Raw genomic sequence first — 19816 nt, forward strand, 5'->3', positions numbered from 1 at the left:
CTTGGCATGTTCATTGGCAGTATTTATGAGACTAAACATATTGTTATTTTATATCGAAAAAGTTTGAGTAGACTTCAGCCATATTACTTTTACCCAAGCACATTTTTGTGTTCTTACCTACAAAACATATAATTGTCTTTGAGATTTGCTCATACGAGTCTTCTAAGTCAGATTCACCAAACGCGCACAAACTTGACCTTAATTGCTCGTTACAAATATGAATTTTGCATCAAGTTTATTTATTTATTATTATTTTCTTGATTTCAGAATCATATTTAAATTCATTCAGATTAAGGGTTTATAAGTTTATATAGGTCAAGCAAGTGTTTTTCCCCTGTAGTGACAGGCAGACTATCTGAGTCGTACGACAGGTCTGAATCACACGTAAATTTTGCGTGCTTTTACGTGCTTCTATTAAATAAAAATATATATATAAAATATAATTTAAATAACAAATCTGTTCATGCGAGTGGTTCTTGCATAAGACAATTTTACAATTACAATTAACATTTTCCTGTGCATAATGATAAATAGCGATGATATATTTGATTGTTATATTTCTGTGTTTGAAGACGATGCTGCTATTATAGCAGATCTGTATGTGAAATGTAATTTTGCTCAACCTTTAACCTTTTTCATTTCCCTCCTCCCTTTTCTCGGCTCTCTCAGGTAATGTTGGCTGCTTCCTATTGGTCATTGCTGGCACCGGCGATCGACATGGCGGAGGATTCTGGGAAGTACGGCTCATTTGCGTTTTTGCCTGTGGCTGTGGGGTTCACACTTGGAGCGGCCTTTGTTTACTTTGCTGACCTGGCCATGCCCCTGCTGGTAAGAACCTGATGTAGAGACTCTCACACGTACAGTATATCTGCACTGCAGATTGTAAGAATACTGTTTGTAGTGGTATGTGAACACTGAATGTAGCAGGTGTACATCTGTTCATTCAATAATGACTTCCCTGCTGCAGTTGCCAGTAACTTGTACATGACTTTTGAATACGTCGATTCTACATAGCCTTTGGTCTTTGCATATTGTTAAGCTTTGGGGCGGCGTGGCTTAGTGGCAGAGCGGGTCCACCAATCGGAAGGTCGGCGGTTCGATCCCCGGCTTCCCCTAGCCCACATGTCGAAGTGCTGCTCAAATTGAGTGCTGTTCCTTCGGTGTGAGCGTGTGTGAATGATGAGTTACTTTCTTTGGACTGATGAGCAGTTAGCACCTGCCATCAGTGTATGAATGGGGTGAATGTGATTTGTAGTGTGAAGCGCTTTGAGGAGTCGGATGACTAGAAAGGCGCTATATAAGTACAGTCCATTTACCATTTAATTTGTGATCCAGTCAAAGCCAAGCTGAGTGAGCAATGTTGCATAATAATTCACAATATAAGGAATACCTAGATTGGGTATAAACAAAACAAAGTAACATTTTAGTCTGAGTCCATTAGTAACCTAATAATGTATTAGAAAAATGTTCTGCGTGTTCATATCTTTCTAACTAGTACAGTAGAAGATGAAAAAAGTAATTTTTAAGATCATAAGAAGCTTTTAGTTTGAAGTGAAAAAAAGACTTGAAGGGACTGCAGAAGTCTGAACTCATAATTGGATAGATTGAGATATCACCCTGACCTCCGTTCCATATTCTATCAAGCTACTGTATTATTTCATGTGTTTTGATTTAGAAACGCAAATTAGAATGTTCCTTTTGACGTCAGTACTTTTTCTCTGTTTTGTAATTACATGGTCCGTTTTAGGAAACTTCCTCAGAAATTACTTTCAAGGGAAATATTAGGGAACAGGGATCCAGAAACTAAAGTATTACCCAAAATGATTACAAAAGCTGTCTCAGTGAATTATGGTTTCTTGTGTGTGACTGTCACATTGACTTCTACACAATTAAAAGGGGTTAGTCAGTCTCTGACAGAGATAACAGCTTGTAACAAAGTACTTGACTTGAGTTTAGAGATCAGCTTTATACAGCCTCTTGATGTTTAGATGCTACCAGGGCTGTAGTACTCATGTCTAGTCTCGGTCTCTAACTTTCTCCGGAGGTTTTTTGTTTGTTTTACTGGCCCCAAACTCTTCCCGGTTTAAGGTAATACCTAAATCCATAAACTGTTGTATTTACATGGACATGCGCCCATAGTGGTGTTGAAAACAGATCAAGGAAGTATAGATCACACTGACCTGGGAGGAGAGAGAAACAATGTCAACAGCAGCATTTCAGTGAAAATATATCCTCTGTGTTCCCCAATGTATCACTGCCATGTTTACATGTTTACTGTAACTAACGCCAACCCAAGCTGAAATTTCCTTGTGCATTTCTTATTTAGTACTTTGAAATAAATCTTGAGTGAATATTGATGTTTCTTTTTTAGTTATTCTAAACTACTACATTTTTGATTAGTAACTAAAAATATAAAATTTGAGCTGGATCAATATTAAATCCCAGCTGATCTAGATTGGTATCAAATTATCTGAAGATAGATACACATTATGATAGATACAGATTTTCCATTCAATCAAACAACCAATTACATTTTGTGCAAATTTTATCTTCCAACATTAATTCAGTTTATAAGCCTTCACCATACTGTGAGGAATAGAACTCTGGTGGAGAAAATACTAAATGTATTTTTTAAAATGTAACTAGATTGATTAATTACATTTTTAGCCATGTTTGCAGCATAGCTTTAGAGGTGGCAATATCGGTCTGCCGATCTGTCTGTCTGTCTGTCTGTTGGCTGGTAGGTCCACCGCTTTGGTCTAGACTAAAAACTAATGACATTCCCATCAGCCTCAGCTGTACTTTGTGTTTAGTGCTAAACAGCAAATGTTAGCATGCTAACACACTAAAAACTAAGATGGTGAACTCCAGATAATACCTGCTAAACATCAGCATGTTAGCATTGTCATTGTGAGCATGTTAGCATGCTGACGTTAGCTCACAGCAGCGCTGTGCCTGAGTACAGCCTCACAGTGCCACCTGCATGGCTGTAGATTCTTGCTTTAAAAGTATTAAGATATTGAGTAAAAAAATAAAATCAAAATATGCCTTCAAAACCCACCATTTGCAATTTGATATGTGCCTTACATAAGTATAGAATTTGAAACCTAGTACATGACCTGTAGCACAGTTTTTTAAATGTATTTATTTATTTTGTTTGGATTCTAGAGAATTATGCTATTTACGATCGGTTTACTTTGACAAATGAAGCAAGGTCATTATTATTTTAACATGAATATCTGCGCAGCCCTGCTTGGCATGTAATGTATTTCGATGAATGACCCTTTGGCAGGTGAATGAGAAGGTGAATGAGTTAACTAAGGCTACTGATATATGTCAGTATTTAAAGAGATGTACAAACTTTGGATTACAAAAAGCTGAACCACACAGTTGAAGATTTAATAAATTCTCTTTTGACCCTTTGTAAAATAGAAAATCATCATCGTAATGTTGCACACGTCAACAATGTCTGATGATTAAATCAGAACATCTCTGAGCCTCCTTCTGACCCAAGTGTAACAGAACAGTGAAGGTTAGCGACAGGACTGAGAGAGACAGAAATGTGATGCAGCCACTACAGCCGGGGCAGCAGAGAACAGCTGTTGCCTTAAGCTCCCGCAGTCACACCAGGACAGCAGCAATGACACGAAATACATGTGAAGGAGCGGCTGACACATCACCGTCATGCACACTCATACAAGATGACACACACTCGTATAAACACAACACACACACACAGACGCGCAGTCTACTGAGGACAATGGAGAGTGAAGGAAGAGGAAGATACATCTATACAAACATAAACAAGCTGGTGCACACACACGTAAAGTAAGCCTGTTTGTGGTTTTTGCACAGTTTCAGTCTTTTGGTAAACCACAACAAAGTTTTTAACATTTCAGTAATACACTGTGTGTGTTTTGCCATTCCGTATTGGGTGTGCATGTGTCGGGATGTAAACAAATATGAATTTATTATTCATTCAGGAACTCTCAATAGATAGACATGGAATCCAAATTATTGCAGAAATATTTGCGTGACTTTATAGGGATATGTTTGCAGCCTTGACATGGTTGATGCTGTGTGATGCTTCTCATTCAGCCTCACCAGGTATTAGCTTGCCATCATCAGCTATAATTGCATGGTAGAACTTCGTCCTGCCATCCCTTGTTTGCAGTCTTGTTTCTTAAGCCACTTCCTCAATTTCAAGCTTTCTTAACTGACACGATAAAGACATGTTTGTCACTTAAGAGATTATGATGAAAATGTCTTTTGTGTCAGACCAAAAAAGAGGCACTCTCTGCTCGGAAACAATGCTTAGACACTTGCTCACAGCTGCACTGCAAGTCTGCTTAGCCTTACAGGTAGCCGTTAAGATCTAACCCAGTCATTTCCCGCCTCTCTACTCAACTCAGCAGGGGCTAAATAGGCAGCTGACCTTCCTGGCCTAAAACCACTTGTGCAGCAGTTCAGTAACTGCACTCAATTGGCAGGCTGAGGCAGAGGGGGTGCACTGAAAAGAGATCGGTATCAGCAGTGATGGACAAACAAGCCATTCTTGAAACATTTAGGCTTTCCAGCCAATTGTGTCAAATGGGTTCCATTTCTCAAGGCTTAAAAGCCTTCACTAGGGTCACATCCTGGTCAAAAGAATTTACAGCAGGCAAGCAGTTTGTTACAGTTTGTACTATAGTGTTGAGCAATGGAAGGACAGACACAATGGGCCTCATGAAAGAACATTTTGCTATTCTTATTCCTAAATCTTTCTTACTTTTTTCAGTCTCAGTCTTGTTCAGATGAGTGTGTCACATACACTTTCTTTAATGGCACACACTTTGTCATGAATTGCTCGTTTCAGCCTGATGCCACATGTTCATGAGTAGGTAGCATAATATGCTAATTGCATCATTTCATGCCCCCATATCACTATATAAGTCTGCCTGTTCTGCTCCATTTGTGGGCAAGTTTCATTCACAAAAATGTTACCCAAGAGTAAAAAGCAGAAAGCTCTGCCGTCAGAAAATACCAGAACACAACATATTTGTCAGTGTCAGTTAAACAATTAGCTAATAAAATGAATACAGCTGACAATGATATGTCATGAGAGCAGCTCACTGTGACAGAAATAAAGAGGGGATGGTTTGACATGAAGTTACAGATACTAAAACAACGCTCTGCAGTAGCAGTCCATGGTAGATGGTTGGCAGTCAAAATGAGACATTCATGGAGATGGATGAAATGTTACACTGTTGAGTGCAACAGAGGGATGATCCTGGACAGCGACCTGCGTAAAGACCCTGAGGCTGCCAGTGAGAGAACTTTCTAACAACTACTGAAGTTGCTGCAAAATATGCCAATAAAACCCAAAAAAGATGTCGTTGAATCTCTCAGAAAATTGGCATGACATGATGTCTGAAATGTTGAACAGAATTTCAATTTTGCATTGAGTTTATTTTAGTTCTGCAACATATTCATATTCCAACAATATCTTGGACTGGATATCCAGTAGTTGTGAGGGATTGTTCTCTCTCATAGGTTCGTCAAACCTAACTAGAAAGAACTGTCCTACGTTCTGATCCCTGTCTCAAAGCTCCTGTGTCAAGCGTAACGTCTCTTGGTATCAACCTATAACAGTTTCAAACTAAGTTGTACTTGCTGAGGTTATAGTGGGACAGGTTTGACAGCACATAGCTCTTGCTTCACTCTTTCTGTCATCTTTCTTACTTTGCCATGACTGGACATTATTAACCTAACTAACCACTAACCTGTAAGCAAGAATAGAACCCTGATTCCCAGCAGTTTTACTTAAGATGTACAGAGTATCTGCAGGTCTTTCACTATTTCATTGTCAGTTATATTTGTGCTATTTGGTCATGAGCTAGCTAACTTTACATATCCTCCTTGACTCCTGTTGCTACATCACATAATTCATGTCATTTTACCCTTCATGCCCCTCATCTTTTCCACTTTCATCTCTGCTTCATTCCTTTATCTTGTAGTTCCTCCCCAGCTGCCTGCAGCCCTCCTTTCTTTTCATTTCTCGACATATTCCGCATCTCCTCTGTCTTCCTTCTTCTTCTGCCCTTTCTCTCCTTGGTGCCATGGCGACAGTACTGGAAACGTCTGGGTGTGATAATAGCTAGCACGAAATCAACAGGGAACATAGGGGTGTCTTCCAGACACACACACACAGTGGGGGGCCATCACTGTTTGGACAGCTGCTGGTACCACTTTTACTGGCTCCTCAACAAACACTGGAACTGAATGAGAAGAACGATTGAGGAAGGGCAAGATGAACAGAGAGGGAGAGCTGGGGCTGACAGGGAGAGAAGGATAGGAGCGATAAGGTAACAGACACACTGGAGGATGAGAGAGGGAGAAAGAGCAGGAAGAAAACCAGGTAACCAAGACACCGTGTAATGGTTCCAGTAAGACATTTTATTTTATTTTAACTCCTATTTTCCTCTTTTTTCCCCACACATCTGTCTTTCTACACATCACACTAATGGAATCTAAAGGGCATTAATTTAGCGTTTTAAAATGTCTTAAATACATTAAATAGGCTTTTAGTTCTGAAACCATGTAATGCAGATTAAATTAATATCTTTAATCTCCAGTGGTTGGATAGTTTTTGTTCTAAAACAAAGTATGAGCTGGAGTAATTTGCATGCAGCCCCTACCTTGTTATTACTCCCATGCTACATTTCTGCCACATCTGTTGCACATGTACCTCAAGAAAGTATTAATAAATACACACATTTATGTTTTTTGCTTGAAACTCTTCAAAGCAGCTATAATAGATATTTTTATTGTATAAATGTATAAAATCACAATGTGAAAACAATGTGTCAGGGGTCACTCATAGTGATGAACCTACAGAGAATTATCACCTGAATCTGCAGCTCCCCTCGGCTTTACTGAGCTTTATAGCGAGTTTCTGGCCGCAACTTCACTGTTTTGATTCACTCTCACCGCTCTCATAGCGTCGTTTTCGGGTGCAGCAGGAAACTGTTTTCAGCGAAAAAGCTCTGAAAAGCCCACTGTACACTACTTGCTCAGCAGACAGACAGAGTTAGCGACTAGCTGGGGAACATAGTGGAGCTTTTTAAAGCTAAAGAGCCACATATTTCCCTCAGGATTTAGTAGAAACCAAAAACAGAGTGAAAAGAGAGTGAATATTGGTACTGGACTACCAGGATTTGAGTAAAGAATCTTAAGCAGAAAATATTTACCAGTTTGGAAAATTAATATTGTGATTTATATACAGTACATTTCAATGTCGTCTGTAGCATCCAAGTTAGCTGTTTTGTGAGATTCTGTCCTGCTCGTCATTCTGTGCACTTCCATTCACAAACAATTTGCTCTTGTGTGTTTGGTCTGAAAACAGCGAAAGGATAAAAACTGTTGCATGTTTTACCGATTGTAAAGCCCCCTTACACAAATTTGTGCTTTTGTGCTATATATAAAAATAAAGTTGACCTGACCCTAGTTATGATCACATGGAAATTGTCTGTTTTTGCTGTATTGTTTATGTGGTTGAATCAGTCCAGATATAAGATAGAAGTAAAAGACTTTAATTAACTTTCATAAAATCCTGGTCATCCCATTTTCTGGCTTTCATTTGTCCCTTGGTTGAAGTCACAGAGTGGACAGATAATAAGGTTGCAGGTTTAAGTGGTACTGTACCTTGGAAGAATAGATAGAATGAAAGGGTTGGCAGGGAGGAGAGTAATGAAAGAGAGGGAGAGAAGTAAAGAAACAGGAAGACTCTGTTCCATTTTCACTTATTCTTTTCACTCTCTCACTTGTGCTCCTCAGACAATATGTGTGAAGATACAGTGTTTGCATGTATTTGCAGAGACTGATGTGTCTGCTCTCAATTGAATGGAATACAGTGCTACTTTCTCACCTTATTATCTTCTTTCTCCCACCCTACTAGCCATCACCATAACAACAAATAGTGATCAGGGGCAAAGGAAGTGTTGGCAGCCTGAAGTGGGAGCGTTGCATTTTGGTATACAGTATATCACCAGATCTGGGTTTCCTGTCCACAGTATACAGGAGGCACTTAGCCAGATGGACAGCAGTAACAATGAGCAGAGCACAGCGAACACATGACATCTTTACTGTTTACCGTGTCTGGGGAATGGCTGTCTTACTGGAGTGACTGACTGGGATGTTTAGTCATGGTTACCCAGGGTGAAAGTCTCAACCTTTAGGACTCTGTAACTGGGAAACGCCAACTGTAAAATCACACCAAGCGTGTTTTGAGCAGGAACATTTACTCCATTGGTGTGCGTTGATTGCACAGGTGAAGACAGTGAAATTCATACCAACAAGGCTCAAAATAAACACAAAAAATATGGATTTGAGTCATCTTTAACCAAGTGAACTGTGGTGCATTTTATTAAGGGTCAGGACTAGGGCTGTATATCGAATCTCAACACTTTTCGTACCGACCAAAATGAGTCCGTGGCACAGAGTATTGAAATCTGTTAAGCACCGAAATATTTCTAATATCTGGTCAGGTTTCTAATTTTGTTTACTTGCAGCTTGATTACATAGTTCCTGATTTAAATCCAAATTCTACCAGCTTTAGACTAATTAGGCAAAGTTGTCCTTGTGTTTAGACAGCATTTAACAATTGATCCGTTTCGCTTTTGTTAAATGGAGCAAAAGGGTTTATATATCTCAAAGTAAGGTCTCAAACATGTAAACTCAGGTATCATATCAAAATTGAAAAATTATCCCTAGTTGGAACAAAGTCTGAAGCAACTGCAGGATACGCTTACCCCAATATCCCTTGGAATTGTGTTCATATTGGAGGATTGCGCGCCTCACTATTTGCGTCTAGTGCCAATGTTTTGTGCCAATGCAGGAAGTAGTGTGTCCTAGGTGTAGTGATGTGGAGGTCGTGGTGGTGGATGGGCAAATAGTCCAAATTTTGCAACCTGTCACAGATCTTTCCCAAACCTTAAACATACCGTAGATGCTATGGGCCATCATTGTAGTAAAACATTTTTTTAAATGTCGGCATTGGATGCTACAAAATGTTGTTATCCAAAGTAGTATTCTGGGTTTTGCAGAATGATCCAATATCAGCATTCTTGTTTGGCGATAGGGTTGATACGTGACCCCCCCCTCATATACAAATTAACCATGAAAGAAATGAAAAAACCTTGTTAGTTTTCACAGATGGGAGTGATTTGCTATTCAAACTGAGGCAATCAAGTCTAGTACTATCATCTTTGTCTCCTGTCTGGCCTCTCTAACGTCAGGATACTTACCTCTCTTCACTAGCTCAGATGAAGCTGTCAGCAGGACTCCTGAGTTGTGACCAGGGTCCTTGCAGAGTGGGGCGGATTTGTAGTCCAACCCTTGGTGGCCACAGGCCCATAGTGTTACCCAGGTGTTGATGTTCTGCTGGTCAAAGTGCAATTCAGAGCTGTTTGTCTGTCAGGTTCATAACAAGTGAATGAGTGAGTGTGTGTGTAGTTGCCCCTGTCATGATCCCGTGTTGTGTAGTGTGTGACGGACCATTATTTTCTTATCTTGCAGCGAGAACTTGTTTGTGATTGCACGGTTCTTCGTTGAGGCCTGCTGGAGCCATACACACAAGGCGTAGCTCTCTGGAAGAAGTGTTATTGCACAAATATTACAGCCATCTGGGATGCATTGATGAACACAAACTCTGTGTTCAGAATCAGAATCAGAAATACTTTATTGATCCCCGAAGGGAAACTCTTTGTTACAGCAGTTCGCCTGTTTGTCAGTGCACACACTATAAAACAGGTCAAAACAGGAAAATATATTAAGTACCAGGTGGGTGTAAGTATAAAATAAAATAAGTGTGAAGTACCAAGTGGGTTTACCGGTTGATGATGATAATACGGTATAATAATACAATGTAATAATATAAGTAATAAGTAGTGGTGCATGTACTGTTGAGTTAAGTGTAGCTTATTGAGATTATTAAGATATTGCACAGCAGTAATGAAGGTATGAATAATATCAATATCAATATATAGGAAAAACTAAATATTGCACAGGAGTAATACGCAGAATATTGCACAATTATTTCAAGTATGGCAGAGATGTAATGTCCAGTTTAGTGACCTAGGGTCATACAGACTAACACTTAGAGGGAGGAGTTAAAGAGTTTGATGGCCACAGGCAGGAATGACTTCCTGTGGCGCTCTGTGGTGCTTTTTGGTGGGATGAATCTTCCGCTGAAGGTACTCCTTTGCTTGACCAGCATGTCATGGAGTGGGTGGGAGACACTGTCCAAGATAGCATGTAGTTTGGCCAACATCCTCCTCTCTGACACGACCGCCAGAGAGTCCAGCTTCACCCCCACAATGTCACTGGCCTTACGGATCAGTTTGTTGAGTCTGTTGGCGTCCGCTACCCTCAGCCTGCTGCCCCAGCATGCAGCAGCATACAGGATAGCACAGGCCACCACAGACTCATAAAACATCTTCAGTATTGTCCGGCAGATGTTGAAGGACCTCAGCCTCCTCAGAAAATAGAGGCAGCTCTGGCCCTTCCTGTAAACAGCTTGAGTGTTCTTGGCCCAGTCCAGTTTATTGTCCAAGTGTACTCCCAGGTACTTGTAATCCTCTATAATGTCCACACTGAGCCCTGGATGGAAACCGGGGTCAATGGTGTCTTGGCCCTCCGTAGATCCACAACCAGCTCCTTAGACTTTGTCGCATTGAGCTGCAGATGGTTCTGCTCACACCATGAGACAAAGTTTCCCACCACAGCCCTGTACTCAAACTCCTCACCACCGCTGATACATCCCACCACAGCAGAGTCATCAGAAAACTTCTGAAGGTGGCAGGACTCTGTGTGGTAGCTGAAGTCCGTGGTGTAGATGGTGAAGAGGAAGGGAGAGAGGACAGTCCCCTGAGGGGCCCCAGTGTTGCTGACCACGCTGTCCGACGCACAGTGCTGCAGGCGCACGTGCTGTGGTCTGCCAGGCAGGTAGTCCACAATCCAGGACACAAGGGGGGCATCCACCTGCATTGCTGCCAGCTTCTCACCCAGCAGGGCTGGCCGGATGGTGTTGAAAGCACTGGAGAAGTCAAAAAACATGATCCTCACCGTGCTTGCCGGCTTGTCCAGGTGGGTGTCGATGCGGTTAAGCAGGAAGATGATGGCGTCCTCAACTCCCAGCCGGGGTTTCATCAGCTGTCCTCTCACCTGGTCAGGCTGTCATTAGTGTGAATAGGGCTGTTAGCCTGATGGGGAGGGGGAGCAGAGTACTCAAATGAGCTTGAGGGCTGACAGCAGCTGAGTTGTCTCCTCTGAGTACTGTGCGTTGTTCTCTCTCACACACAAATTGGAGAAGAGAAGAATATGGTTGTTGGGAGATTTAAAATTCCGGTCCTGCTTTTTTAACAGTTTTTAAAGAGTTTTGATTGATAGTGATTGTCTGAGACAAACAATAGAGGGGATTTAATTTAGCACAGTCTTGATGTAAGTTTTTTCTTCTGTTCGGCTGTGTTTGTCTTTAAATGGTGGAGCATGGTTGTCTTCTTTCTTTGAGGGAATGTCTCACTGTCTTGGGTTTTAGAATACCTTGCAGAATAAGATTAAATACTGCACCAAACAATATTTTTATGTAAGAACAAAAAACAGTTGTGAATTTGGTTTGGAAGTATATAATTATATATATTTTATTATATATTTAGTCCTTAGTAGGAGTCCAGCTCCACACAACACTGGATTCTACACTTTTTTAGTGTGCTTCCACACCTAACCTGTGTTTGTTTTATACAAACTCTGATGTATTTGCCAGTTTAGTGCGGTTTGTTTGGGCTGGTGTGAAAATTGTCAATCCAACTGTGGTGCGGACCAAACAACCGGATTGAGGCCACTTGAAAAGGAGGGTCTCGGCCCGCTTCCAAGCAGACTTTGGTATGGTTTGTTTGTGGAGTGAAAGCAAGCACTGTACTCTTGAACAGTAGGATCTCCAAACCACTTACAAATATGGGCTAAAGGGGGAGCAACCAGCAGGCTCTTGTTTTTGTGGTTAAGTCTGCACAAGTAATCGCATAATTCTCCATCACTCACTTTTTACTGTCTGTTTCTACTCTCTTTGTACATTCTACTCTTCTGTCTCTTTTAAGAAGACAGACATTCTGTGTTGGTGGCCAAATGACCATGCCAATGCCTAAATTCAAATATTCCCATTCTGGTGAATGTGTATCATCTCAGTTTGAATTTAGACTGAGAAGATTGTTGGACTCACTAAAAAAAAAAAAAAAAAACTTTAGTCAGAGTAGCGTCAAGAAAAAAAAAAAAAACTCAAGAAGTTAATCCAAACAAGTCTGGCAACCATGTGGCCTGAAGTGAGTAATCTACGATCACTGCTTGTTCGCTCCCGTACAGACGGTCTGCCATTAGACTGTCAGATTGCTGACACTGGGAGTCTCGCACCATGATAGATACTAAGAGACACTGCAGCTAGCTGAATGGCTGATATGTCTGACTTACTAATAAACCAAACTGTGCTTTGATAATGTGGCATATGCAGTTTGATGAGCTCTGTTCTTCATACAGCCTTGTAGTATTATGAGTGTAGGCATATTTAACATGAGTGGCCCCTGGGAGGATAAAACTTGTAATCCCTGCAGCATTAGCTCCATCCTCTACACACTGAGCTGCACAGAGCCATTCTCAGCCCCTGCATCCATGTGTGTGTGAGAGAGAGATATTCAGACAGTCAAAGTTACACAGCAGCAGATATTATAATTTGAATAAGGTAATGTTTATATAACTGCATAAAATAAAAGAATTGGACAGAATTGCCTCGCCCTATATTTTGCTGATTTTGATGGCTTGGCCCAGGTTTGGCTGCTGTCTTTTCAACAACAAATAAAGTTGATTCAACTTGATACAGAATCAAAGGGACTTGACTCAATAATTTATTGTATTGGTTTCTTGTTTGTTGGCCTTTTGTTCTTTGTTTGGCACTTGAAGATACATATGAGGCTAGCTAGCACTGTGGGACATTTGAGACTGTCAAGAAAAACGACAGCATCAGTCGATTCAGTAAATGCCCCCAAAACGACATTTGTTTATGTTCAAGTGACAAAGCCCTCTAACGGCCGTAGGAATTATGACTCGTGTCCATCTGGAGCAAAAAAGGAAATAGTTTAACTTCATTATAGAGCTGCAAAGTCTGTAGAGGGAGGAGGTCGGGGTGATTGGACGGGTCAACAAAACACTGGAGTTTGAGATGGAACTCTGTGCTTCCTGTGTCCTATCGACTGTCAGCATTGGTTTCTTTTAATCATGACAGTGATTGTTACTTAAAAAAGTACTCCGCCGATTTATCATTGCACTCTTATAACATTGTCTGACATATGATGGAAAAAGTCTCAAAATCGATGCAGCAGAAACAGAGACATTGTCTTTTTTCTTCCACACATTCTTCTTCTTTGTCAAAACCTGGCGTCTACATTACCCACAGTTCAACTCTGCCGCCAGCAGTTCGGTCGGAGATTATTGTAGCCCTGAGGAGCTAGCCTCAAGCAGAGATGTGTGTGTGTCGGCTTCTCTGCGACCAACTGTTTCATAACAACCTTCTCTGAGGTTCGCAGAGGCATTTACGTGTATCTTTGGAAAAGCATATTTACAGTTTAAGTGTAAATAGGGTCCAAGTACTTATTTTAACTCAAACCATGATCTTTCCCAAACCCTAAATCTTAACCATAGCAGTGTAAAATCAGAAAACTGTGATTTGTAACAGTTTTGGAAGGCACTGACAAATTATGTTGTCCTGCTAAGAGGGATGAACGTTAAGAAACACTTAAGGACTTGTCGGACATGTTTCTGTTTTTGTTTAAATTAAAATGCCACATTTCTCACTAATGGTTATACACATACTCATGCACAGCTGCACATACACGTACACATTTGCATAAGTCAAATTAATTCATGTGGACAGTTTCTAACCAAGAAGAATGGCACCAGTAGAAAACCTCTGAATGCTCCTGTCACAAACCTGTTTCAGCTAATATTCCAATAAATCACTTTTATGTTCAAGGCTTTTACAAATGCACCATACGTACACCAGTATCAAAACACCTTGGAAACCCTTTCTGAACTCTGTGCTTGTTTTTTTTATTAGTTTATTTATTCATTTTCATTTTTTTGTAGCCCCCATATATTTATATATTTTTTGATTGGCCATGGAGGCTTTTATCTTTTTTCCATTCTCTCATATGTCCTCTTTGGCTCTTGCTCTTTGACTCATTCTTCCACCTGCCATTTTGAAGTGAAACCAGTGTAATTGCATCTCTAAACTATCATTACTCTCTTCTGCCCCTTGATACGTCACTGGTCTCCCGGCTTCCAGCATTGTGCATAGTGGAGCACAGTGGCCGTTTAATGAGTCCACGTCGTTTCTCTCTGCTCCGTCTAGTTTGTTAGTTATCTCCTCTGTGTTATGGAGATTTATGTGAATAAGTGATGTCGTCCTTATCTGCGGCGTCTGGCCAGGCTGTAGACCTCCCCTCTGTGTATGTTTAATGAATGATGCTGGTGAAACACTGATTACAGTAAAAGGGAGACGCAGGGATGCTAAATCTTCCTCAGAGGCATTTTATACCATCAGAAAACACTGAAGGAGGTTTGAAGGCGTATCGTGTTGGCCACATGGCCATCAGGAAAGCTGATTATTGATTATTGATTGCTTTTTTCATCTGTCAATAGAAAGAATGTGTTGTTGTGGATCCTCACAGTCCTGAGGGCAGAATGTGGTTTTGCTCCTAAGGGCAAAATGTAGAAATCAGTCAGTTTTTCAGTAATTTCAAAGCAACCCAAGGAGACCTGCCTCGACATGGCTTTTCTGATATGCTGTTTAGAGCAGGTGGCTTCAAACACATATGACTTAGAGAGGCAAGGAAGTTGACTTAAGTCAATTTAATATATGATTCTGACCTTTTAAGGCCATATATAACAAATGTAAAATTTCAGAATGAAGTGAATTTATAAATACATTTTAGAAGGTGGTGCCATTTTTGTTGCCCGCAGCTATGGCTTAGCAGGTAGAGCAGGCCGTCCACTAATTGCAGGAATGGAAGTTTGATACTTGGTTCCTGCTGTCTACATGTTAAAGTGTCCTTGGGCAAGACACTGAACCCCAGTTGGTCCCGATCATTAGACCAGTGCCTTGCATGGTAGCTTGCCACTATTGGTGGGTGACTGTGTGTGTACAGTATGTGTGAATGAGAGGGGTCCTACCTCTGGCTGCCGGCTGCCTAGCATCGCTAACGGCGCTGCCAGGAGTGAGCTGCAATGGAGGAGCTATTGTAATCGATCGCAGGTGGTGTCCCCCTGCTGCTCCAGCTGTTTCATTGCCTGCTTCCACTTTCTCATTTTCACTAGTTTCTGTTTCCTCTTGACAAGGTTGTTTGATTATGAAAATGCCAAAGTTATCACTCAGCTAGCTTACAAAAGCAAAATGAATAACCGTATACTTAAGTAAATACAGTTATGTTTGTCAAACGTGTGTTAATTTCTGGGTGGGGCTACAGCCGGAGCTATTGTAATTCTTGACCCATGTAGTAGCCCCACCCTAGTGGTTCCTATGTACACCACAAAGCAAATTTACTCTGTAGCTGTAGCCTGTAGCTACATTCTCAATATGATATTTGAACAAAAGATAGCTACATCTCTGATATAGGGATAAAGCCTGCATGCAGCAGTTTTGCACACTCATTCTTTCATTTATTTGAATTTTCGATAAAGTGAAATAAAATAATGTCACTTTAAGTTTATTTTGTAGCAAACAAATTACACTACAAAACCTGTAATCTTTAATTTTTTCTTTAATTCTACTTAAACTTAGATTTAAAGGTTAAACCTGTGCTGAAAAAGATAAAATTGGATTTTTAGTTTTAATGCCCTGCTGCCAGAGTCTGGGTTATTTGGATTAGGCTGCTCACTACAAAACGGGACTGACAAGAGACTGTGATTAAAATAGCACCTAGGGTATTGTACAGTCACGCATTGACTACCTGCTTAGTCATGTTGAGCTAATCCATTTATTATGTGTGTGTGCGTGTGTCTCTTGACGGGGTGCGTGCGTGTCCTGCCGCTATTCCCTGTTGCTGTGTCTCCATCGATCAGGTAGGCCACCTCCTCCACTTCCTCGTCAATGTTTCTATTTTAGTCTCATTCTTTCCCCACATCCACCTCTCCTTATCTCTTTTCATAGTCGGCATGTCAAGGCACTGTATGTAGCATTTTAACATAAGTACATATTGTAATTATTATAGCAACTTGTGTAAAATTTGTGTAATTTCACAAACAAGACCATCAGTGAGAAAACTCCACCAGCCTCAACCTGACATTTTACATAATGTGATGTTACAGGGAGATTGTTTTATGGCACAACAGACAGTTATTCCATTTCAGCTTTCTAATTCTATAGTTTCATCTCAATGTGACCTTGTATCACCTATCATCTTTAGTTATGCAGCATTAGTTTATGGCTGAAGGTTGGGCTGTATTCAATCGTATTCAAGTCAGGATTTTGATGTTTATGCTGTATTTGCATTAGCAGGGGGGACTGGTTGTATCAGACCAAGCATTTCTAATTTTTCTCTAGTTGCAAGCAGTGTTTTGCCGCACAAAGGGTAACACCAAAACTGTATTCAGTACAACTACTTGAAAATTTGCCCCAGTGTACAATTTGATGAGCCCATCAAGGCCACGAAAACTACCAGTCTAATACCCAACGTGCTCTCATGGACACAAGGAGATTACAGAGGCAATATTTTATTGTTGAACTGTTTTTCTAAAAAATGCGTGAGAGAAATTGTAATCTCGATCATGAATAAGAAAATGTAGTCTTACTTTGTCCAGTATCATACAGCCCTAGTTAGAGGTGTGAAGTTGAAATTGGGAAAAGTGTCATTCATAATCTCTGGGCTACCAAGGAATGAAAAACATGGACAACAAGTGTTTGCTTGGCTGCTCACGAGAACCTGTGCAGGTTCTGCACAGTCAGCGGCATTGTGACAGAGCTTTCAACCCAGTACGCAACCATAATGGGTGTGCAAGTGTGAAAGAAATTGACGCCTTAAAAAGACACTTTTGTTTGCAGTTATGTGCCGTAAGTGTGCGCTGTTATGCTGCTCATGGTGACAGTTGCATAGGTTAAAATGGAAGCATGTCTGTTCCATCAGGACACATCCAATGCAGACAAGGTGTAATTGTCCAGATTTAACTAATTATTGTTAAGAGTACTCCACCGATTGAACTTTACACAACATAACATTGACAGACTCACGATGGACAATTAAATAAAGGATTCTTCATCCTTCTCAAAACCTGTGCCTACAATACCCACAATGCAACTTGACTGGACTCACTGGACTGTACAGATTCGAGTGTGTTATGCTAGTAGCGGCTAACGTGGTCTCGAGCCTTAAGCAGAGTTGAGTAGCGGGCTGCAGAGGTCTGGTAAGCTCACGTCTTTCCAACTCTACACCCCCAGATTTTTTTCCTTTTCAAACTTGTAGTCCTCACACACACCCAAGCGTCGGTTTAAGCGTTTAATTTTTCAGATTTTCCCTCTGGAACCACAAAAGGCTTTATACAACTTTTTTCACATATCCAGTACACTCCCCAAGACCTGTAAACAGACTATGACGTGTACAATCGATGGATGGAGTTCCCTGTTAAAGTGATGGGACTGATTTAAAAACCACACAATAACATAATATCCACTTCATAAAGTCTTTGTTTGTATTTGTGTGTGTGTTGGTGTACATGACCATCTGTGATTGTGGTACAGATTTAGGAACGAAGCTCCTTTCATTCTGTTTGCAAGTAATTAGCATCGGATTTGCTTTGGCAGCAGCTAATTATGCAATCAGCGGCTGGGACTCACGGGCTGATTACTTAAAGAGGCACAGCTATCAGCCTCAGAAGAGTTTTGAATGTCTATTGATTTTTGCAAGACAACATTTAGGACATCATTTAGGATATCATGGATGCAAAGATCACCTCGCCACGCTGACTGTGTCAAGTGCTCCTTTCATGTTCGCAAACTATCACTGTAGCTCTTAGTTAGCTTTCAGAGGTGCTCTGTCTTTATGGCATGAAATACTCAGCTGGTTTTAAAAGGTGGCTGGTAAAATATGGTAGTTTCATCCTTCAGAAAACAGCGGCTGTAATCAACTTGAATTTATGTTATTCCAATAGTCACAAGTTTTCACAAAAATGGCTCAAATGTCCATAGAAAGTTCTCAGGCCCTGTCTACCTGTATGCTCAGTATCTCAGAACATACTGTCATATTTTAACTGTAAAGTGGAGCTAAATTTGCAGCTTTTCTTTGTTGCTTGGGAGCTACAAATAGAATAATAGAATAAAAAAAACCCCATCTGTTTCATATTTGGGCTAGAGCAGTGTATCAAGTCATTTAAATTCCAAAGGAAGTCATTAATCGTTGGTATTTGTCGAGCTTTTTAAATTGTTTTAATCAATTCATTTTTTCAGTCATTTTTCAAGCCACAATGCCAAACATTTGGCATTTTTCACCAGTTTGTGACATTTTACAGACAACAAGACTAATTGATATAATTATCTGCAGATTAATAGATAATGAAAAAAAATTGAATTGCAGCCCTAGTCTTAAGTGATTAGATTTATGAACTGAGTCTGACGTAAGTCCACACTTTTGAAGTTAGATGTGTTTTTTCTTGTGCCATCTAGTTCTGTGCAGCTCAGTTTAATGTTTTGTGGTGTGCGGCAGTTGCACCTTCATTTTGCAGACAGAGCCATTTTCATGCTAATCTGAGCCTCACAAATTGCGTGAACCTTAATTGTCTTCTCCCATTGTTTGCATGAACCTTCCTTGAATGCATAATAACACAATGACAGAAGACAGGTGAATTGCACTTCCAGGTGCGTGGGCGTGTTAAAGTAAAAACAACCCAAAAAAACACTTGTCGATGTGCGGAATGCGTCTGAAAGGAAGCTTAGGGAAATGTGTGCTGCCGCTGTCAGGGTGAGCGGGTGCGTCAGGATCATGCCAGTCAATGCATTAGTAATGGCCCTCACATTAAGACAACCTCTCAGCGCGCTCACGTCATTAGACAGCGGCTCTTTTCTCCTGCTGTGCCTGTGTGTGTGTTCGAGAAAGAGAGAGAGAGAGAGTGACAAAAAAGAGGGAAAGAGAAAGAAGAGAGAGTGTGTTTATATGCAATTGATTGACTCCTCAGTTTCATTGGTCATCTTGAAGAAAGCCAGTACAAGTTATCATAACAAATTCTGCTTATAAAGATCAGTTTTCAGTTTCTTTTGCAACTCGATCATCTTATGATTGGCATATATTGGTTAAAATGTAATTAAAATACCCACAACGTGGCTCACATATGCAATAAAAACTGTCAATATAATAAATTGCTGGACCACATACTAATAATTAAGACACATCGCTCCCTTTTAAATGCAATCACTGCTTGATGTGATTATTCTTTCTTCTATTATGTGATTATATATCATCAGGAAAAACGCTGAATGATGATGTGCTGTCATTGCTTGTGTAAAGAAATGCAACAGGAGGCTGCCACCTGTAGTGTTGTGTTATGTGAAGCTGATCTCTTGAAGTAAGAATTTCTCAGCTTGACTATTAAAGCATGATTTCCTCTGGTGCCATACACGCTGTTAAATGCTTCCTGTGTTTGTGTATTGGGAAAATGATTACTTGTGTGTGTGTGTGTGTGTGTGTGTGTGTGTGTTTGGGAGCGAGACGTGTAATTATACTGGACTAACTGGCTTGTACCGGCAAGTAAG

The 19816-nt window shown here is 40.5% G+C and overlaps 1 protein-coding gene across 2 annotated transcripts in view; it reads left to right on the forward strand.

Moving 5' to 3' along the window:
* The window catches only part of LOC122867909 (zinc transporter ZIP11-like), a 121286-nt gene that overhangs the window by 23316 nt on the left and 78154 nt on the right, over window positions 1-19816 (forward strand). For both annotated transcript variants that reach the window (XM_044179356.1, XM_044179357.1), the window contains exon 4: window positions 670-828. In XM_044179356.1, coding sequence (XP_044035291.1) covers window positions 670-828 — 159 coding nt within the window. The remainder of the gene's footprint in view (window positions 1-669; window positions 829-19816) is intronic.

This window comes from Siniperca chuatsi, linkage group LG20 (genome assembly GCF_020085105.1).
Source record: "Siniperca chuatsi isolate FFG_IHB_CAS linkage group LG20, ASM2008510v1, whole genome shotgun sequence".
Taxonomy (NCBI): Eukaryota; Metazoa; Chordata; class Actinopteri; order Centrarchiformes; family Sinipercidae; genus Siniperca; species Siniperca chuatsi.